This window comes from Pyrus communis, chromosome 11 (assembly GCF_041283825.1).
Source record: "Pyrus communis isolate YQ-2024b chromosome 11, ASM4128382v1, whole genome shotgun sequence".
Classification (NCBI taxonomy): Eukaryota; Viridiplantae; Streptophyta; class Magnoliopsida; order Rosales; family Rosaceae; genus Pyrus; species Pyrus communis.
In genome coordinates this window covers 6,667,409-6,690,782 of record NC_142575.1, presented here as the reverse complement: position 1 = coordinate 6,690,782, position 23,374 = coordinate 6,667,409, and the positions used below count along the sequence as shown (strand labels likewise).

Sequence of the window (23,374 nt, the reverse complement as noted above, 5' to 3'; positions counted from 1 at the left end):
AGTGAACGCACAAAATAGAAGGGCATGAACGGCATCACAACACAACGAGGAGGGCTCATTGAAGATGGCTCTCACAGGACTTCTAAGCTCGATGGGTACGTGAAGAGATTGGAAGATGAACTCAGATTTCTTCCCATTTTCTCCTTCCCCAAAACCCCCCACTGTGCTGCCCTCTCCAATTCCTTCGGTTCCTCCGATCGAACGCTTCGATCGCGTTCTCTCCTCGGTCGATTCGCCTCCGGGTAAGCGAGATCTATAGATATAACTGTTTGTGTATGTATAGGTTACAGTGAGAGAGAGAGAGAGAGAGAGAGAGAGAGGGAGATTTGTTTGTGTATTTGTGTGATTTTTGATGGATTTGAATTTGTGTGTGTATATATTTGTATAGGTTGTGGAGATCGGAGAGGAGAGAGGGCGGCATGGCGAGTAGAGTAGACCGCGAATACGACGACCTGTTCAAGATCGTGTTGATCGGTGACTCTGGTGTGGGCAAATCTAACATTCTCTCTAGATTTACCAGGAATGAGTTCTGCTTGGAGTCCAAATCCACTATCGGAGTCGAGTTCGCCACCCGAACTCTCCGGGCAAGTTCGCTTTCTGAGTTTAATCTTGGTGTGAGAGTTGATTTGTATTTCAATTGTTTGATTTTGTTCGCAGTGTATGCGGTATTTGTTTGTGATGGATTGGATTCTATGCAGTTTAAATTTCGGGGGTTTCAGTTTGAAATATTTTGGTTGAAGTTTTGTTTGGTGGGCTGGAGATTGTGATGATTGTTTGGATTTTGTTTAGGGATTTACGTTGTTTAGAGTACATCGAAAAATTTGTTACTGACCGTTGGTTAGTTAGATTTCTTATGTGTGTCATACTGCCAATTGATTGAATTTTATATCTGTAGGCAACTATATGAATGTGGTTTTGCCAGATAAGTTGCTCAACTATATGAATATGACATAGTTAAAAAAAAAGAACTAGATTTTCTTCCCCGGTTGTACAAAAAACTTAAACCCTGTTCATAGAGCAGTGTGATACCGATTTTATCCCTGCTTGATTAGTTCGATTTTTTGGGGATTGTGGGATTAATTTTTGCAACATAGGCCGGAAGACTGAAGATCGCATTTTGGATTCTGATTTCGCAGACTTTGTCAAGTTGCAGCTTGAGGTGTGATATTACAGCTGAAATTCCCAAGCTTTTTTATTAATCTTAAACCAGATTACTTAATTATAGTTAAATTAACTTTTTTTTTTCTCTCTGTTATGTGGCTGAAGCAGCTAAAGTTGAGTGTTTTAATCGGTTGTATATATCACCCAGTTTACCCGTTCCTACTGTTGCTCAACAGGGACGAGTTTCACAACAGGTGAGTCGAAATTCTGGGTTCTTAATTTTCTATTTTCTGATTGAAATTTGATGATAGATCTGATTCAATCGGAAGACTAAGCAAAAAGTATTAGTGGTATTTTTTGATTCAAGAATGAACTGATACTTATATATGAACTCCAACATACAAAAGTTTGGACCACTTTTTATTTGGTGAGGAATCAAGATACTTGATTTCATTTGTTAAATTTCCTATCTAATTTTATTTTTACTGTCAAAGTTCATAGATTACTACTATTAATTAATATTAATCCTACTTAACTCTACATATTGCACAGATCCAACCAGAGGTCTGTTACTAGAGTTTGGTACGTTATGGTGTTCATATGCTGAATTTGTTTATGCTTTGTGTATAGTCTGTTCAAGTTATGAACCTCCCTAATTTTTGGGTTGGTCATTTTCCCTATGAATCTTGAAAAATCAACGTGGGTATCCCTCAATTTGAAAAGTTTAATGGGTATCTCCCAATTCATTGAAATGTTTAATGGGTATCTCTCAATTTTGACTCACTGGGATAGTTGAGTTCTTGAGTTTAAGCGGGTAGCATTCCAATCTTAAGCAAAGCCGTCCTGGTTTGTCTGAATTATTAGTATTATGACTTTCTACATGATTTAGATTTCTTTTAATTTCTTGGTTTGGAATTAAATATACTTTCTTAAGTATATTTTAGTTGCATGTTGCTAGCCCAGTTAATTTTTTATGCTCCGTTTGCCTTCTATATAACAGGCCTTGGACATTGATAAAGAACAATTACTGAGAAAATAATGAGTGAACAAAAACTAAAGGTATGAACCTTAGATTGTTGTTTTTGGTAATTAGTTCTTGAATAATTGTGGTAACAATCTTAGTTGTTGAGTTGCATGTATGAAAATTTAGCCCTTTGTTTGAAATTTGAATTGTATGACTCAAATTTTAGTGTATTTTGTTCAATTTCCACCTTTGAACTCAGAGAAAAAGGTGGCTGTCATCGTTCAAATTCAATTTGAAATCGTATTTTTCAGCCCATTGTTTTATCACTGATCAGGTAAGGCTCAATTCTTTCAAATTTGTCTTAATTTTGCATTGTATCTGCTGAAGAATATTTGAGGCTAAGCTTAATACTAATCAATTTAGCTTCAAATTATTTTATTTTCAGTCTTCAAATTAATACTAAAGATTTAACACTCTACAATAGTTTCAATTGTTAAAGATAGTAGATTGAGGTTCTTTGAATCATGTTGGAAAAGAGAATAAGACTATCAATTCCATCAATGATAATTTGTATCAAACTCGCCATTTCATAAGACTCGAACCTTAGAGCGTTATGAAAAAGAATAAAACTGTATCATACCATTTTATTTATGTTTGATTACATTGGTTATCATTACTAATAGTTACATTTTGTGCATATCATAGCTTTCATTATAGGGAACTTATATGATCTGATCTATTGTTTGTTTATATCATTAAACTTTCCTCAACTCTCCCTTTCTTACAAACTTATATATGCCAACGCAAAAGGAGAGAGGAGGCAAACATACCAACATGATTTTAGCACATGCTTCGTTTTGAATTGGTATCCTATCGTTCATTTAATTTTCCTCCAAAGCATTTTATCTGTTTTTGCCTTAACTAAAAAATAGTTGCCAAATGTTATCTCACTGTCTTTTTCTAGCTTCTTACTTGAAACAACTCTTGCTTATATTGTTTATTTCAGATCATTATCAACTTTCTCCTGTCCATTCTGCTGCACAAAGAATGTTGAATCTTCCTTTTGGTATGTAAATAACTCTCTCTAATCTAGGTTACAGAATATTTCTTGCATGTACTAGCCCAGCATTTCTAATATTTTGTATGTACGTAGTCCAACATTTTCTAATCTTTTGTGTACAAATGCTGGTCCCAATTGAAAATTGGGTGAAAGCAATGAACCGCAGTGAATGATTATAGTGTTTAGTATATCTAAATTTATCTTATTGTGTTCTTCGACTATCTCTGCGTTTTTCAAGCAACAGAGTTTTTAATCCCGCTGCAACATCTTATTGTGTTCTTCGACTATCTTTGCGTTTTTCAAGCATGGTAATCAACACAATTTTTAATCCCACTGCAACGCGCAGGCAACATTGCCTAGTGGGGACTAAATTGTAAGGAATTTCGGGCCAATTTGTAAGGGTCTTTACAAATTGAACACAGTTATAATCTTGACGAGATTTCGATGCCTAATATTTCTCAAAGCTTCACATTCGGCTATGAAACTCTTCAAAGCTCCAAGGCGTAACAAGTTAAACACCTTCGTGGCAACAAGTTGAGCTTTATCATCATCATCAAGAACTCCCTTGTACACATACCCAAAACTACCAGCACCAATTAAATTAGCCTCTGAGAACCCGTCAGTAGCTTTGAGTAGAGTAGCATATGACACTTGCAAAATAATGTTCCCCAAAGTGCCCAATGGAATTTCTTTCCCCTTCCTTCCTGAAGAACAAAGAAAGAAATAGGAGAACACCATGGCTATTCCTAGAAGAGTAAGTCCAAATACTAAAGGGAGTATTAGTTTCAAGCTACGAGACAATCTTCGTTTCTTGGTCTCTTTAGACTTGCACTTGGGAAGCTTTAAATTAGCAATATGGCTGCACAGATTAATGTTGCCAACAACTGAAATAGCACTCGCATTTTTGAAAACACCTCCAGTTGGTATCACTTCCCAAAATTGATTGAATGATAAGGTCACATTATTCAGGATTCTAAAGCCTTCTGAAAAATGGGGAATTTCACCTGAAAAAAATATTGTGAGAAAGGTCTAGATCTTGAATCCCTCTCACTGAACTCATAGACAAAGGAAGGGACCCATTGAAGAAGTTTCCTTGCAAATGCAGGACTTCTAAACTCTCACAACCACCAAGGCTGCTGGGGAGTTCTCCAGATAACATGTTATCAGAAATGTCCAATTCACTTAGACGTTGTAAATTCCCAACATCCGAGGCAAGGGAGCCTGTGAAGAGGTTATTAGACAAGACCAAAGCAACTGATAAGGAGGAGAGTCTAAAAACTTGTTTGGGTATTGTGCCATTAAGGAGATTATAAGAAAGATTCAACGACTGCAACCCCAGGCATTCCCCTAGGCTTGAAGGAATGCTGCCCTCAAGATGATTTCTATCCAACCCAAGATATAATAACTTGGTTAAATTTCTTAAGGAAGACGGAATATTTCCTGATAATTCGTTCATGACAATATATAATTTTCCAAGGTTTGAAAGCTTACCCATGTCAGAGGGGATGTTACCTGTGAAGCTATTATTCCCCAAATACAACGATTCCAAGCTCACCAAATTCCCTATCCCAGATGGGATACTTCCATATATTCAATTCATCCGATCCTACGGCCGAAAAAAAGGTGTGTGAAAAGTAAAATAAGGTATGTGGATATCACACCTTAGTTCTATATGGCGAGTAAATTTCATAGTTATCGGTATGGGTTTCAACTGTTATGAGTAGTAGAAAAGAGGTACAAATGAAGTCAACGAATGAAAAGAATAATGACAATGAGAACCATTGCTTGGTGAATACACAAGACTATTTTACCCAACAAAATACAATAGAAAGACAAAGAATACTTACTACAAGAATGAAGCATATGAATCAACATTCTATCAACTCTGAAATCTGTACATGTATGGTCAACTGCAAAGCTCAGCACATAGCTGCTGAGTCCAGGAGGGGCTGGGATCCGACAATGAATATGTTCCATTTCTACCACTGCTTACGCACGTTAAGTTCAGCTGATTCCCTCTCTGGCTCGACTGCAAGATTGGTGCATATATGCATATAAAGAACAGTATGTCAGTACAAAACCAATTTACAGTACTAACAAAGTACGTTGCAGAAGCTATTTCCTGACACAGAATTTCGCGTGTCATTTCTTAAATTACGTTTCTTTAAGGCATTAGACTAAACGGCATGCCAAACTAGAACGACTGAATGCAACCATGATCATATTAATAAGCAAGCACTTCTGTCTATCAAATATGAAGGCAGAAGTTAATATGCGCAGAAAAGTACAGCAAATTATCAGACAATAAATATTTTGTGACTTGCAATTCCATTTTGATGTAGGGACACAGCTCAAATAATGACACCAGGAACAGTGGTTGTTTAGATTTACCCCTCGAAAAAGAGTAACCAAGCCAAGAGTATCCTGTCAAAAACATGACTTCTGTCAGAAAATGCCTGCATATACTGATAGTATGCAAATATGAGGAAAATGAACCTTTATTTCCAATAACAAAACAACAAAGTATTGCCAACACATGCAATCCAAAACAGCAAAGAAGAAGCCGCTATCAACAAAGTGATCAATTAGTATTACACAGAGAATAGCGATAACACAATGCCTTCTCCAAACCATTCTGATGAGAAACAAGCAGATACAGAGCCTATTCGCAATGAAAATATTACAGGACACATGATATTGATATCTACATATCTACACAAAATCCAGTTCTCTGATTTGATAAAAAAAAATAAAAAAAAATAAAAAAAATTGTGCACACGTCAACTGTGGCTACCAGATTCTCATGCAGGGAGTCGATTAGGTTCATGAAGCCAAACAGTTAAATCAGAGATCGAGAGGGAGCTTACCCAACAATCAATAGTATCAAAGAGAGGACCCACAATACATATTGATACGTCTTGTGTTTAGATTTAACTGGAGTAGTAACACGTTCAGGGGATCATTCCATTGGGCAAGCCATTTAAACTGGGGGTGGATCAAAAACAAAAATCCAAGAAGAAATCCGGAGACAAATCCTCCAATATGAGCAAAGTTGTCCACGTGTGGTAGAATTCCCACTGCTAAGTTTATTATGATGATGAAAAGGAGAGTAAGCAATGCTGCTAACTGCGGATCGAAATCTGAAACTGTAAGATCAAAGGGTCATGCACATACTTATAAAGAGGTGCATCATTGAGTATACAGAATTTTATTTATCTTATTTACATACATTGTCCAATTTGATGTGAGCTCTGAAAGCATGCTTCCTAGTAAACCAAAAGGTGCACCAGACGCACCAACAGAAATACCATATTGAATAAAAAGAGCTGAAAGCAAACTCCCACCAAAACCAGACATGAGATATAGGAAACCAATTCAAACTGCCGAAGAACAAATTAGAAAAACATTAGAATTTCAAACCCATTAGTTAAAACAGTTCATCAAAACAACTGTACACGATGTATATTAGCATCAAACTATTATTTTTTCAATCTTTTCAAATAGACATCATCTTGAAACATTTCAAAATGAGGCTACATGTACAGGATATCCAAAACAATCATTGTTCACACAGATGTGATGGAAAACTGAAATAACCTCTCAGCTTCTGTTTCAAGCAATTTTATTCTGTAAAATGGAATACTATGTTTAAAACTAAAGTTTGAACCCCATCTTCGGTGTATAAACTCTTTTCTTTGCTCACCGCGGAATAAAACGTCCTCTTGTTTCCATCAAACCAAACAACATACCTGTGTAAGTTATAATGCAACCAGCACTACATGACCACTACTCTAGGATTATAATTCAATAAACAAATTCATAGATATCCTCTGTAGATTAATTGCAAGCTAGCTAAAGCCATCCGGAAAGTGTTTCTCTTCTAGATTTATGAAAGAAGTTTTGCACTTGGTAACTAATTTATTATTCTACAACTTATGTCGTGTGCTTTATCTTTTACTACAAACACTTATGGATGTGGCCATACATGCATGATAACATACATGAAGCTAAAAATCCAGATGCACACCAAATCCAAATTCTTGCTCAAGCCGAATTCCAATGAATACAAGACTCAGCATATTGGCAAGCACATGGAAAACTCCAGCATGTAACCACATACATGAGATCAGCCGCCATCCTTGGTGTTGATGAACCACTCTCTGCGCATCTAGAGAACCCACCTTTTCTAACCTTCAGGATGAAAACACATGAGAAACAAGTTAGATATGCAACTGAGACCTATTGACCCTTATGGGGCATGTCTATAGCTCTTATTTCCAAACAGATGATAGCTCCCTCGCCCTTGTAGTGCTACTTTTAGCAGTTATAGACTTTGGATGATGCATACTGAAATGAGCACATTAAACAGCTTAAAAGAGTGACAAACAAGTCCTTTAAGAATGCACACCCGCTCTTACCAGAGATATTAAGACAAAACAATTTCCATGATCATTCTACCATTGGCCTCACAGACCAAGGAAAGTCAAACGAAAACGAAAATTTTGAAACCAAGTTGCTAAAGAACACTAATGTAAAACTTTAACCCTATAACATACTACAGGGGACATTTTTATTAACATAGCAATTTAATCAAACCAAGTAGTTAACTACTGCACCTCTTCAACCACCTTTCTTCTTTGTTCAAGCATTTCTGATACGCCGACATCAAATAGACATCAAGCATGGCCCGAATGTCACTAAATACCTAAAACCCTCATTAACCCTCAAGCTTCATGCAGTTCAACTATTTTCTTTACACATATCTAATATAACCAAAATTCCAAATCCACCAAGTCACAAAACTTGTCAAAAAATTTGTAAAAACATAACTTTCACAATTACTCTTACCTAAAACCTTGATTGATCCCACTCTAATTTCACAAAAAAAAAAAAAAAAAAAAAAAACCAATCAAACTATCCAACCCTCCTCGTCATTATTTCACCAAAAACACACAAACAAAAGAAACTTACATGAAATGGGACCGCCACTGCGTCAGTTCCCCACAATCCACAACTAAAATTTTCCAAATTTCCACATGCGAGCACCCAACAAATCCCAAAACACAAATTTCAATCCAAAACTGCAAACCCCAACAATTTTAAACATAGAAACTAACAAAAGAGTGAAGCTTTATGTGGTTGAAAACGGCCCAAGAAGTGGGTTTTCCTTGAAGAGCTCAAAGGAGAGGCGATGAGATTTTCAACGGAAAGCACTTCGGATCCCTTCCACCAAATTCAAAAGTTCGGATCCAGCCTTGAAATTTGATCCAATCTATTATAGTTTTTATAGTGGATCCTGGTTGTAATCGTTCGATCAAATTTCAACGACCCGGATCTTTGAACTTGGTGAATTAGGTGGAAGAGAGCTAGAGAGGATACTTTTCCATTTTCAACCACTTTCATCACACCATGTGTCATTATCTATTAGTAATATCAGCTCAAATTTTTGTTCAAGTGTGAACTTTGTAAGTTTTTTAGATATTTTTTGTTGTAAATTTTTTTTGGATTTTTTACCATGGGATTAATCCTGACCGTTGAATTTTTCAAAATTTTAATATCAAATACGCCACAAAATGCCACGTGGCACAACATCATCTTTTAAATTTCTTTTATCGTTTGAAATGTAATGGTCCGGATCAACAAACTGTTGCAAATCCTACAGCTGTGGGGCGCCCAAATTGGAGCCGTTTGGTTCACTTTGGTGCACGGGGTTAAGGTCAGCCTTCTGTCACTTGACGTCAGGCCCGTCGTTACTTATTGCCAACGGGCTACAAAGGAAGTTCAACGAGCTTCTTGGAGCCCACCAATTGCCTGCCCAATTTGGCACCAACGGACCGTCATTTTTTTGGTCAAGGGCAATTTAACCCAATTGCCTGGTGGATTGGCAAGAATTATGATGAGCATAGTAGAATTTTCAGCAATGGAGTATATATACACCTAAAATAGTCAAGAAGCTGTATAGTGTCTTTTGTTTGAACTTATAATTTATACAAAAGTTTTATTCGAAATAATGTTAATTGTCAGATAATATTAAATGCAACATTGTCAAACCAACGACGGACTAGTTAATTTTAAGATCAATTTTAGAGCGACCCCTCATAAAGCTTTACTTATAGTTGTACTTTTGCTGTGGGTGGGGTTTTTGGCGAAGTCCTCCCCTATTTGGTGCGGTTCATTTAACAGGGAGCTCCATTGAATCACAATAATATGCAGGGGTACAAAATGATTGAAAGGAGTTGTCACACCTCGATCCCGACATGCGTCCAAGATTAACACGTGACATCACCAAGTATAAGTATATCTAATATACCCCGCCTCCGGGATATGTACAAAGCATAAATCAAGATTCGAATTGCGTAGAAATTTTAGTATACTTTATGGCTGCATCTAACCTCCTCGTTAGACTGCCTACGTACCGTAAAGGGATCAAGCCATTCGTAGTTCACCATTTCAATAAACTCCTATCACCACTGAAAGTCATTACTACATACATGCAATCAGAATAACTAATAGAAACGGTATACTTTCTTTGTATAGCTTGTCTAGGCATATGAGACATATATATATATATATATATATATATATATTCAAGACATGAATCATCAACTTGATTTTGGTTTCAGTATAGGCATGCATATAGACATTTACACTTAATAGGACATCCATTGTATAATTTAAGCAAACAACATGATACGTATAAACGTGAAATGCTTAATCGAAAAGTAACCACACCAAATTGGATCTGTCAACTATTGATATCTATACCAGCCATAATAAATTGATCTTGAACTCATAAACATAGTAATGTATTCAATTAGAGAATATGTATAATGTTTGATAATCCATTAATCTTAACCAAGGAACTAGTTCTCAGGCCATAGAATAACATGAAATCCCTAAACTATAACATTCATATAATTATTCGTAACTAGTACACTAGCCCAACCATATCAACGATCCTTAATTATTATTATAGAAAAACCAAACTGTTTATTCAAGTGCCTGAAAATAAAAATGTAAATTCCTAGCAGTCTTAAGCTCTTCATCCGCTGAAATAATGAAATAAAGAACCACCAATAAATCCACAGCCCAAACAAGAGTCATATAATACTCTAATAATAGCATTGTCCAATCAAATATTCAGCATCAGCATCTGGCAATGCCATGGGAAGAATATAGAACCATTCAGTAGTTTTAGAACTCTAATTAACTGCACAAACCTAGGCTGCAACACATACAATTTCAGCAATGTTCTTTTCAGTGCATAAAGGTTAGGACAAATACGGCACACAAAATATTCCAACCCTTAAATTTCTAAAGAGAACAGAATTGAGGTTAGGATTTCAATGTTCTTCCCTATATATGCAACCAATCATGACTACCCGGTTCCGATTCAACTCCTAAACAATACAAGAAGCATCATCTCAAATATGCATACAAAATATCGAATTAAAATTCGAAACCATGAATTGACCCCAAAACTAAAAGTTAAAACCTTGGGAAAATACTTACGCTAGAGGAGACCCCACGAGGGGAGAATCATTATTTTCACTTGGGTCGAGCCAGATTCCAGCGGGATTGCCCGAAATCAGAGAAAAGTCGCCGGAACACGTCAATATGTTTGGACCTCGTTTTCTTTATACAATGATTTTCAAAGGGTGGGTATGGTAACATTGAAGACGGACCTCGCTAAGAAACTATAGCTTCCGATCTCATGTGATTTCGTTATCGTATGAGGAAATTATGATGAAAATAGTTTCAAAGGGATCCCGTGAGTGAAGGAGGAAGAAGAAGAAAAGTTTCCTTCCCCCCCTTCTACCCCTTTCCCTTTTCGTTTCTTCCCGATCCTCCTCCACCTCTCAGCTTTTGTTTTCTCTTTTTTTTTTTATTATTATATTGGTTATTGTTATTAGCACTCTAAAAATCTCATTCTACATCTCCAAACTTTCTATATTTGGAAAGAAAAATACACTTATAAGAAGTGTAAAATGAGATTTTTGGAGTGCCAATAACACTTCCCTTATTTTATTCTATCATTAAAATATTTTAAATCTAGTGTTATTATCTTTTCCATTACTTTCAATACAACGATTTATACATGTTTCGTAAAATCTTTATTCTAGTTCTAATTTTCATTACGTTTATGATCAATCGCGTTTTGCCCTAATTATATGAGGGTGGTGGTGGTTAGAATTCAATTTAACCCCATACGTTTTGGAGGTTTTCATTTAATCTTGCAAACATGCATACTTAAGCAAAATATATCCCACTAAAAATAAGTATATTTAGTTTTGTTAAGACGATATTATAAGCTATATAACTTACGAGAGAATAATTTAAACTTAAATATAAAAACGTGACAGATACATGGCTTGTGTTTAGTGTTATTTCTGTCATTTTAAGATCTTTTAACAAGTTTTTATTTTTCTTTAGTAAACCCCTTAAATTTTGTGTTAGAGAGTATTCATGTGGATAGTTGTGTTCAAATAACGCATATGCATCTACAAACTGCATCTATATGCATCACAACTCTTTTATTGCTCTCTTGCGAGACCTTCTTTGGCCTACCAGCTTGCTTACGATACTTTGGAGGTGCAACGGGTTGGTGATTTGTAGGTGGCCAAAATTCTTGACTAGGCATGGCATGGATATAAGGAGTACTGTAGGCTCTAAGTATGCTGCTTTCTTGTAACAAGAATGAACATACTTGTAACAAGAATGAACATACTTGTATGGATCGTCCTCCTTTCTATAGATTGCAGCAATTCCATGAGCACAAGGAATTCCAGTGAGATCCCACCTTCTACATGTACATGTGTGTTTTGCTAAATCAACCTCTTGACCCCAATATTGCACTATTAAAAGACTCACATAAATTATTCAACAAGATATCACGCTTAGATGATGTCCTAAAATAAGATCTGCTCAGCGACATGCTGGATTGTCATCAAACCAACTTATAGCCAATCCATCTTCAACTTCCATCTTAGTTTTCACTGCTTTAAATCATGGAATGGTGGTTGCTCTAGCTGCTGGCCAAAGAATTTGTTTCAATGCAATGCCAACGTGTGTTTTCTTGAAATTGTTATATAAGTGTCGAACACAATGTATGTGTTCAGTAGTTGGAATAAGGTGCTTCGCAGCTCGAGAAACCAAGTCCAAGTTCTTCTATCTTCAATTTCAACAATTGCACATGCTACTTGATACATGCCATTGTTGGCATCTATACAGTGGCAGCAAGCAATGGGCCTGGATTTGGACTTTCCAAAAAGCCGTTTTGCAAAGGAAAATTAATAAAATGGATTTTAAAACTTTGAATTTTAATAAAAGAAATTATCTACTAACTTTATTTAATGATTAGAACAAATCCGAAACCAAACCCGCCCAATAAAACTGGGCCAAGCCGTGAGTTTCCGGTTTGCTTGGTCCATTATCCTTTTCTCTTTTGCTATTTTCTCATTTTATAAGCCTGGTGTGATCGTGAACGATGGCGAGGGCGCCACCCTCGTGACCACAAGGAAGTGAAGGACGAGGAAGAGTTCGAAATGCTCGGGTCGATCCTGACCAGTCTTCCACCGATAACCAGAGTTGCAGATGGTTCTGACCATCATTAGAGATGGCTTGAAGATCGACTGCAAGAGGTACCAGAAGATGGACAAAAATTGGGGTTTTTCCATCAAATCTCTTATATTATTTAGAATTGAGTTTTTTATGATCTTGGATTTGTGCGTTGCTGATTTGGATTCGATGAATTTTTGCTTTTATGTGCAACTCGTATCTGGATTTTGCTTTATAGAATCAAATTAACCGAGATTTGTATGAAGGACTGTGTTCTTATTTGAGATTAATAGGAGGCCGGCCGAGATGCTGCTGATGGCTAATTTCCTTAAATTAGAAGCTTTTTATTGTCAATTAGAAGCTTTTATTCGATTTTGTTGATTATTTTTTCATTTTTTTCACTTTTTCTTGTATTTTTTTTTTTCTCTCTGCTGAGTGATTCAGTTGGACATAGGAACATCATGAAGGACAAAGAGCAGAACCCAGGTGCCATCTCTCTCTCTCTCTCTCTCTCTCTGTGTTTCTCTTTCTCTCTTTTATTTCCTTAAATTTTGTTTCATTTTTTACTTTAATTTTATTATTTATTGTCCATATAGTTGCCGAGGAAGTATGCAATTGCAAATTTAATGAACAATTTGAATATTCTTTTAGTTATGTAAATTATTGTTTTCTTTTTGTTAATTTACTGAAAATTTGCTTAGGGAAATTTAGTTACTGGTGGAATTGATTGAATGAATTGATGGCCTATGAAAGAAATCACAATTTCTGCAAAATTAACTGCAGTCTAATTTATGTGAAAATAATAATAGTGGTTGTTAACTGGAGCAGCAGGGCTTGCTCAACTCATAATTGTGGGTCAGCAAGATGATCGGGCAGAGCCCGCTAAGGAAAGTTCTACACTGCCGGTGTTTGTGAATTCCGAACCAATGAGGGAGGAGCAAGTGCAAAATGCTGTGAAATTCCTTTCACACCCGAAAGTTAGGGGCTCTCTCTTGTTGTTTACAGACGGTCTTTTCTCGAGAAGAAGCCTCTCACAAAAGAAGAGATTGATGAAGTGTTTCAGAGTGTGCCTGTAAGTAAATTGATTATTGGTGGTCAAGCCGATTGTTAATTTAATTGTCAATGTTTTCGTGTTGACATTGTTTGTTTGCAAATTGCTTCGTGTGGAGTTTCATGTTCAGGTGCACAGTTGTGTATATCATTGAGCCATTTAGGCAATTCATTAGGTTTAAGAGAGAAATCGATCTCTTGGAGTCGAAATGTGAAAACCCATTTTATACATTTTTGTAGAACATGTTGGTTGACTAAAGAGTCACCAACCATTCATGTGGGTATGAAATTTTGATTAGGTTGAAGATCTTTTACACCGCCTCATATTAATAGGGAACAAAATATCGGTAGACATTGAAAGTTAATCAGTTTTTTTTTTTTTTTTTTTTAATGTCAAGTTCTTTGTCTTTGTTCATATTTCATCTTGAATATGCAAACTCTCTTATATCTTCCTTTTTCCTATATAGCATGTGTATTGATACATTGATGAGCTTGTTTTTATATCGTTGGGCGTTTGAAGGGTTCACTAAACCATTGTGCATTCTACTTGAAAATTACGATGGCGTAAATTTGTTATTGGTGGAAAATTTTGGAGGAATTATGTCTAGTTCCTGAAGTTTTCTTGTAATTGATTTTTGAGCCTGTGAGCGACCCCTAGTTTAGTTTGCAAAGGTGAATCAAGAAATAGACAAAATCCGTTGTCTATTTGCTAATTCTAAACATGGGCACTAGTACAAACCCCCCATGTAGTAACCTACCAAAAAGCATTTTCTCTTCATCCACATAAAATAAATATTGAAATTATTCTGGTTCTTGAATTTCCTGTGCTTCTGCATACATTTATGCACGTAATGGATCTTTAATCTAGTACACGAAATCATGTCAACCAAGGGGGCATTGATAAGAAAATTGAACCAAAATTGTGAAACTGAGCTAAAATAACCCACACTATTTTTAGAACTACAACAAAATTACACACTATTTCAAAAAACTGAACCAAAATAACTCACAATATTTCTGGAATAGAACCAAAAAACATTGTTCCTGGATCTACAACAAAATAACCACACTATTTATGAATCTGAACCAAAATAATCTACACTATTTTTGTAACTACTGTAAAATAACCACACTGTAAAATAGTAGCCTAGTTCTTAGTCCACTTTCATAAATAGTGGCCTAGTTCTTGTTCCACTTTCATAAATAGTGGCCTAGTTCTTGGTCCAGTTTCATAAATAATGCCTAGTTCTTTGTTAAGTTTCATAAATAGTGTATAATAATTGGTACAGTTTCATAAATAGTGTCTCTTTCTTGGTCTAGTTCCATAAATAACGTTTATTTCTTGGTCTATTTTCATAAAGAGTTTCCACTTATTGGTTTAGTTTTAGAAATAGTGTCTCGTCCTTGATTTGGTTTCATAAATAGTGTCTCTTTATTGGTCATGTTTCATAAATAATGCCTAATTCTTGGTTCACTTTCATAAATAGTGCCCTGGTTCTTGGTCGAGTTCATAAATAGTGCTTAGTTTTTGGTCCACTTTCATAAATAGCGGCTAGTTCTTGATCCAGTTTCTTAAATAGTGTCTAGTTCTTGGTCCAGTTTCATAAATAGTGTAAAGCAATTGGTATAGTTTCATAAATAGTGTCTCTTTTTGGGTCTAGTTTCATAAATAGTGTCTACTTATTGGTCCAATTTCATAAATAGTGCCTCCTTATTTTGAGGAGGATTAGAATGACATGCCCTGATAAAAAAAAAAAATATATACGATCAATAATGGTACCATTTGACAATTTGACAACATAAGCATCTAGACATCCTACTAGTATGCATATATCCCGGATATAACTAATTCGTCCTTTTAAATATGGCTAAAATAACAAAGACTTGTAACTCAATTAGTTGAAAGCATTCACATTTACTCTTAGAAACTCAAGCTCGTCCCTCATTATCTATAGTAGAAGACAGAAAAAAGGATAAGGTGAATGGTGAAAACTATAATTCATACATGATTGTGTTTACTATTTGTTGTAATTATACACCAGGTTTATGTCCTTGTAAATGTAAGGGTGGTTTTTTTTATTAAAATACTCTTGGTTCAAGCCATTTTCGTTAAAACGTTTCTTCCTACATCAGTTCTCCTTCAAATAATCAAAAAAATAAAATAATATTTCCTCTCCTCTTCTTGATGGACGAAAAACAAAAGTAACATAATTTCTTTTTTATTTCTTTATGCAATTAATCTTCTTCAACTGGAAATCCCAAGTTATGTGGATTGTAGTAGAAAAAGAGAGACATGTGTTTGTACTTTATGTTGCTCATATAATTAATTTAGTGCGATAACACGTCAATTAATTTCATGTGATTTGAAAAAATAATAGGATGAGAGCATGTCATTGGCTTGGCACATGGCAGTGTAGCCACAAGTAGAAATGTGTAAGCATTCATGCCAACCCTAATCAGGCTAACTCTCTGTTGAGTAAGTTTATTCTGATTTTTCCCACAATATCTATATGTGAATAAATTAGATATGAAGAGGTTGGTGTGGTAGAACAACCGTTGATGCAATAGCTATGTTGGAATCTTTGACACAAACTGCATTTCAATGTGATGACAAAAGAGATGAAAGCAGAACAGAAGGGACCTAATTAAGCTAATTCAAGTGGTTGTCAAGCCTTGTTTAAGGTGGTTTTTATTTAAATTAATGTTAGTTCAAGCCTTTTTCATTAACGCTTCATTTTTCTTTATACTTGAAGAATTGCAAAGTATCAAATTTTTAGTATGATTTTGATGCATTTTTGGTTCATTTGTTTTCAGGTTGTTGCTAGTATGTAACAAGGCGACTTGAAAGCTGCAATCTAAGACAACTAATTCGTTGATGTAAATCATAATTTGATGGGATATTGCTGCCATGCAATTTTAATTTGATGGCAGTTTACATCTCTAAACTAAGAAATTAATGGGAAAATGTCCTATAGTGGATGGTTGAGTAATTTAGTGGAAAGAAAGAATTTAGAAAAAGTAGGACGGCAGTAGTAATGATGGCAGAAAAAATATAATTTGATGTACGAAACCATGACAAACTCATGCCAATTGCGCATGCAATTGCAGTACAATAAGACAAATTAAGCAAATAGCTTTGGAAATTCAAAATTCTACAAGAAGACAAATTAAGCAAAAAGCTTTGGACATTCAAAATTCTAATGTTTTGGGTGACGGAAGTGGCGTTTCGTCAGGGGTATGGACCGGAAGAAAAAAAAAATTGTTTTGCACGCTGGGCATGCTTCCAGCTTGTGGGCCTTTTATTTGGATTTGGATCCTCTCCTTAGTTAATGGAGAGGATCTTCCTGATCTATCATCGTGGTGGATCGTTAGATTTTTATTCAACGGTTATAATTATTATAACTTTAAATGAACCTTTTTATTTGTAGTCGTTGAATAAAAATCTAACGGTCCACGATGATGGGTCAGGAGGATCCTCTCTATTAGCTCAGGAGAGGATCCAAATCCGTTTTATTTACGCTTGTTTTCTTCTAGTTTTTGTCATTTTTCATTAAAAGTCATGACCTTTTCATTAATTAGAATTAGTATGTAGCTTTTTGTTAAATCAAAGTTAGCTCAAACCCTTTTCATTAAAGTTTTTTTTTTTTTTTTAATGCTAAAAGCCTACATACAACCTCTGAAACCTAGACCTTCCTGCTTCCATTTCAGTCTTCACCAAATTCTTCGCTTGAGCTCTTCACAATAATCCCATAACCTTGGAAATTGCTCCACATAAGCCCCTTCACTCTTCTCAGCTGCCAATGACCGTGCTTTAAAAAGTTAAGCCGGTGTTATGCGCAAATTGTATTGTTTATGAACAGTTTGTTGAAATTTTGACACTTCCCATTTAGGATTGTCAAGCAAATAGTCAGCATACCTATGTGATAAACCAAGTTGAGGTGCATAGTCTGAGCTTTCCCTCTCTCGGACATGTATGGACATCATTGAGTGTCTTCACTATGAGTGCAGAGCTCCCATCTATTTTGCTTGCATAAATCACCCATGGACATCCCTCCTTTGTACACTTATCCTGAACTTTATAATGCTCCCTTATTGGGAATCTTATTTTGTCTTCCATTCACAGAACCATAATATGTCACTACTTGTCTGAACTCCTTTCTATTGGCAAATATAATTCCAGTTCTAAATTGTGGGTTCTTCGTATGCAAATCACTTCTAAAAGGAATGAGTTTGGGCATTTTCTTCTTACTTTTCTGCTTCACTGGTTGTTCACCTTCAGATGATGAGCTAGAACCACTTCTAAAGCCATCAGAATCTTGGTTCAACATTTCCAAATCCTAAGGCTATCTCCAACCAATGGTTAGCCAGAGGGCTAAAACGAGCCCTCTGGCCCTCCAATATCCTATAAGATATTAATATTATAATGAATAATACAGGGCTATATTTGTCTTCATCTCCAACCGAGGGTCAAAGGGCCATAGGACTCATTTTAGCCCTGTCACAAAAACCATCTCCAACCGAGGGTCAAAGGGCCATAGGACTCATTTTAGCCCTGTCACAAAAACCATCTCCAACCGAGGGTCAAAGGGTCATAGGGCCAAACATAATTTATTATTTAAATTTAAAACTTAAATTTAAAAACTACAATAACTTAAATTTAAAAACTACAACGATAACTGGCCCAAAAAACCAAAAAAATAAGAACTTAAATTTAATGAATGGTTTAGGTATTTATAGAAAAAAAAAATTAGAATTTTTTAGAATTAAAAAAAAAATTTGGCCCAAAAATAAAAAATAAAAAATAAAATTTGAATACAACGACTAGCTGATTAGCCGTTGTATTCAAATATTTTTTTTAAGCAATCCTGTTGGTTATAACCGACAGGAATGCTCTATTTTCTGGCCAGCCCTTCAGCCCTCTAGATTTCTCCGATTCTTTAGGGCCCTCTCAGATTCCATAGCCCTCTGGCCTAGCCCTCGGTTGAAGACGGTTTTCAGGCTATTTTCGGCCCTCTAGACCCTTTGGTTGGAGATGGCCTACATCTGGGAAGGGTTAAGTATTATGCGATGCTTTCCTATTTCCATTGCATTTCCCACTAGTATTTTTCCCTTTAGTTTTCTCTGCATTGTCGTCAAATAAGTTGTCATCGACATCGCTTTGTTCATAGTTTGAGTCTCAATAATTTGAATCTTCCGAATTGCCATCGCCATCTTTCTCTTCATTTTCCATGTTATGTATACCTACCTCAACAAGATTGTCTTGTTCCCGATCTCCTTCATAAGCTTGCTCCAAAAATCCCTCAAATATGCCAAAAGGATCAGACATGTGAGTAATATCAAAAGAGTGTTGAAGCTTGAATTTCAATGTTTGGGGCTGACATGTGAGGAATGTCAAAAGAGTTTGCTGAAACTTGAATTTCAATGTTCGGGGCTGAATTGATCAGTTGGACATCATCAACAGTGTACACTAGTACCACTCTATTTAGGGGCAATACAGTAGCTGGAGTCCAAAAATCACTATCAGCAACCATGGGCTTGTAAGTTCTGTCATTCGGCAATGTTTAATAGTACTTGCCGGTCTTAGCATACCCACTACTAGAAAAATAGCTATAGAACACTGATCTTATTGGTGCCCATTGAAAACAGTGGACTCTGAATTCGGTGGCAAGCATAAACAGCCACCATGCAGGCACTAAATTAGGGTCCATGTCCTCTATAAAAGTCTCTGTTGTAACAAACACCACCATTTATACATTGGTGTGCAAAGGAATAGTAGATATATGAGATTATTATATTTTGGTTTATTTGTTTATTAAAAGATTTATGGAGCGTCGGCTTTAGCTCGAAAGGGAGAGAGAACGAGATCCAATAAAAAATGGTTGCCAGTACCAGATCTGGTAGCCTGAGGCGTCGTTGAAATCAGATCATTAGACCTAGCCTTACTCGTGAGGACGAGAGGGAGAGAGCACCCTGAGAGAGGAGGGGAACTGAGAATTATGGTTGGTTTCCAAAGATACAGATTATCAATTGTTCTTGTTTTATACATAGAGAAACTCCAATACACGTATTCGAAGACTACCAGAGCCTTTCATTTGATATTTTTATTATTACTTTTTAGAGAAAATGAGCCTTTTAAAAGAAAGTTTTAAACTTCAACCGAAAAATAAAAATTAGAAAAATAAAAATAAAAATAAAAGATAAATCCAAAAAGATAAAGCAATAGAAGAGACAGATAGAAGCAAGGAAACTTTTTACCAGGTTTAAGACTGAATCAAACTCCCATCAAACAACTTACGAACCCAGTAAACAAATCTCTCGTGGACTCAGCCTTTCACATCCCAAACACAGAGGACTACATGCATATTGTTGACGGCATGCGGATGAGAGGCTGCTGATCTAGAGGACAACATGCAACCGCTTGAGGTGTTGGGAGAAAAACTGTACAAGTTTTTAGGAGAAGAGGAATCCGGAAAGCGATATGAAAAGGGTCGTTTATTACTTTACTTTTATGCTCCACTCCATACTTTGATAATAAATAAATAAAATTGAGAAACACACAGCCACATGGTTGGATTTATAGGGATATGTATCCTCATCTGATTTAAGAATGATGATCCTTATGATCAAGGAATGTGAATCGTTAGATAAAAATTTAACGGTTACAAACAAAAAGTTTCTTTAAAGTTATAATAATTATAACGTTGGATTTTCATCCAACGACCTACATCTCTTGATCATAAAGATCTTCATTCTTATATCAGGAGAGGATCCTGATCCGGATTTATAGGATTTATAGAGAGCGTTTCATAAGGACTTGGTCTCATCAGTGTATGGAACCAATGATTATATCTACAGCATCTTTTGTCTTCCAATTTTCTACGCAATATCAAATCGGTTTGACTATAAAAGGTGTCAGGGAGGCTCCATAATCACCAGTAAAAGTTAATAATTTCCCAAAAGATGCTTCTTCTTTTTTGTCAGATATCTGTTGGGCACCGTTTTTCAGCGTAAAAAATGTAAAATGCAACAATGTTTTATCATGGTGACAACTTTCTTCAAATATGCACGATTTGGGAATAGTGTCTTTGTCCTATAGCTCTTTTTCTTGTAGTGACCCTAACTTCTTCGCACAATCCTCAATATTCCACCTGGACATTAGATCACAGTTCAAGTTGTCAAAGTCAAACCAAGCAACATGACCACCAACGCAAGTCATTGTCCCATTACAGGTTTCTATAAAGTGACCTTCATGATGCAATTGTAAATAACTCAAATTTATCTGTACAAGATAAGTGATCAAAGTTTAAGCAATAGGTAAAATGACAAGTCAAATAAACATTCCCTGCTTAGATACAAAGTAACCATCAACATAGAAGTGCATGTGTTGAAATGTCTCACATCGACCGTATAATAAGAAAATAATAGTTTAAATATCATAATCTCACTCCAACTAAAATCGAGACATTTTGTGATAAAACCCCACACCTGACGAATTGTGCATGTGGTAATTACCAAATTAGAGACAGTATCGATGTTGTTGGAGTTAGGCTCTCGACCCGATCAGAGCTAGGAAGCGGGCCCATACTGTACTACCATGTTCAAGTCACACTTAAAGATTGACTTGCCCACACAATCACTAACTTTTAATGGATGCCATTTATATGTTTGAAAAAAGAAGAAGATAAAAACTCTCAATTTTTCGTCTCGATACATAAAATGTTAAACAAGAGACCTTGTCCCAATCCAATCCACCCTCTATAAACAAACCAAATCATAGTGATTTATGTCATCTTTTATTTGAGATATAGATGATAATACTTTGTATCCCTGTAGGACTCTTTGTTATCCAATATATTTATACGCTGTCAATGAATGAATATGAGCTACGGCTTCTACAATTCAATTTTCTTGTTACAGGTCTTCTACATAAAAACATTAAACAAAACACATGAAAACATTAATATAAAACATGTAGTCGACATTCTACACACATATATTATCTATTCTAAAGTTGAGGAGGGATTTGACTGCAGCTTAGCTACAGTCAAATCCTTGTCCCTTGATTTTGCTTTATTTACATTATTGCCATCAAATCTGAGATTGGGTTGGAGGCTAAATATTAAAAGTTAGGAAGGTAATTTTGTCTCTGAACAGATTTCGAAAGATTTACGGTTTTGCCAGTTTATTTATGTTTGTTTTGAAATGGTCCCTCGATTTTGTATTATTTACATTCTTGCCATTGCCAAAAAGCATAGGCTGTTGAGGCAAAGATAGGGAGATAGGCGGGGATGGCAGGGAGGGGAAGGGATAGGGAGGAGTGAGGTTGCCATAAAAGGGGGTTAGGGTTGATTTTTCCTCCTCAAATCAAGGGTTGGTGTCAGAATTGAGGGATGGGTCAAAATTGCCACTAGAAGCCTAAATTAATGGGTAGATTTCAGTGATTGAGAGGGAGAAAATTGAGGGAGGTTGTCACTGACCCGATTGAGTGAGGGATTTTGTGAGGATTTGATAGCACCAAGACTCAGTAACCCTTTCTCAACCTGCAAGTTACCATATAGCAATGGAGGAATAGAGGGGAAGAGACAGAGAGAGAGAAATGTTTTTTGTAATTTTGTATTGAATTTTCCAAATAATTCTTTTTCTTTTCAACCCCACCAAATTGATTACATATATGATTCCACTAACACTAAATGCCAGCTGACCATACGACTACCACAACTTGATTACTACTTATTACAATACTATTAAGCTACTAATTGCAAGTAGATAACCACAATCGTAACATTGCCCATTCCTTCAAATAAACCTTGTCCACAAGGTTGTAATCACAGAGGAAAATCTGGGAATTTCTTAGCCAATTCATCATAATCTTCCCATATAGCATCTTCTTCCTTGTTGCCCTTCCATTGAACAAGCAGCTGCACTCCCGCCCCTTTACTTTTTTTGTAAACTCGCCTTTGCAAAATTGACATTGGTTCCAGAGACTTCAACCCATTTTTTGTCATCACTAGTAGAACTGTTAAAGGACTAACCCCTGGGCCCAAATGTTTCTTCAAACAGCTAACATGGAAGACATGATGTATCTTGGAATCTGTAGGAAGCTTGAGTTTGTAAGCTACACTCCCAATCCTCTCCAAAACTTCATAAGGGCCATAAAACCTGGGATGTAACTTATGATAAACATGTGCAGCCAAGGATTGCAATTGATAGGGTATCAATTTCAAATAAACCAAGTCTCCAACTTTAAACACTTTTTCCCTTCTGTGCTTATCAGCTTGAGCTTTCATTATGTTTTGAGCCACCAATAAATTAGTCTTAAGCATAGCTAATAGATTATCCCTAGCCAATAATCTTTGCTCAACTATATCTAGCTTGGCAATGCCCTTTTCATAAGAAGCAATATGTGGAGGGGGAAATCTATACACAACTTCAAAGGGAAAGAACCTGGATGAATTGTGAACTGAAGAATTATAACTCCATTCAACCCATGGGAGCCAATAGAGCCACTTTTTGGGTTGGCAACTTGTGAAGCACCTAAGATAGGTTTCCAAGCACCGGTTAACCACCTCAGTCTGTCCATCACTCTGAGAATGGTATCCTGAACTCATACACAGCTTAGACCCACTCAGTTTGAAAAATTC

At 35.9% G+C, this 23,374-nt stretch overlaps 1 protein-coding gene, 1 long non-coding RNA gene and 2 pseudogenes across 20 annotated transcripts; 2 read left to right on the top strand and 2 right to left on the bottom strand.

The window, feature by feature from the left end:
* On the top strand, positions 1–3,346 carry LOC137718203 (uncharacterized). Of its 16 annotated transcripts, XR_015953352.1 has the most exons (8): positions 2–242; positions 389–584; positions 1,095–1,159; positions 1,310–1,355; positions 2,102–2,160; positions 2,325–2,399; positions 2,876–2,930; positions 3,072–3,346. XR_015953352.1 is itself a non-coding variant. In XM_088679822.1 (6 exons), the coding sequence occupies exons 1-5, from the start codon at positions 25–27 to the stop codon at positions 2,138–2,140; spliced, it is 564 nt and encodes a 187-aa protein (XP_088535948.1). In that variant the 5' UTR covers positions 1–24; the 3' UTR covers positions 2,141–2,160; positions 2,325–3,346. The 16 variants fall into 16 exon arrangements, 5 of the variants coding, with proteins under 5 accessions (XP_088535948.1, XP_088535947.1, XP_088535946.1 ...); XR_015953353.1 differs by lacking the exon at positions 2,876–2,930; XR_015953354.1 differs by adding an exon at positions 1,654–1,683 and having other exon boundaries at positions 2,325–3,346.
* Positions 3,347–3,446: 100 nt separating this feature from the next.
* Positions 3,447–4,713, bottom strand: LOC148692797 (uncharacterized; annotated as a pseudogene).
* Positions 4,714–5,162: 449 nt separating this feature from the next.
* Positions 5,163–12,110, bottom strand: LOC148692796 (RHOMBOID-like protein 2; annotated as a pseudogene). Its single transcript, XR_015953560.1, has 7 exons — positions 12,083–12,110; positions 11,854–11,980; positions 10,638–10,760; positions 7,153–7,316; positions 6,344–6,505; positions 5,991–6,253; positions 5,163–5,548 (listed from the first exon to the last, which is right to left on the bottom strand). The product of XR_015953560.1 is annotated as an RHOMBOID-like protein 2 (transcript).
* A 438-nt stretch (positions 12,111–12,548) lies between these two features.
* Positions 12,549–16,723, top strand: LOC148692795 (uncharacterized). 3 transcript variants are annotated; one of them, XR_015953761.1, is made up of 6 exons: positions 12,549–12,766; positions 13,128–13,169; positions 13,512–13,755; positions 16,112–16,166; positions 16,259–16,415; positions 16,548–16,723. It is a non-coding gene; the product is annotated as an uncharacterized LOC148692795 (long non-coding RNA). The 3 variants fall into 3 exon arrangements; XR_015953762.1 differs by lacking the exon at positions 16,112–16,166 and having other exon boundaries at positions 12,552–12,766; XR_015953760.1 differs by lacking the exons at positions 16,112–16,166; positions 16,259–16,415; positions 16,548–16,723 and having other exon boundaries at positions 12,559–12,766; positions 13,512–14,057.
* The last annotated feature ends 6,651 nt before the right edge of the window (positions 16,724–23,374 follow it).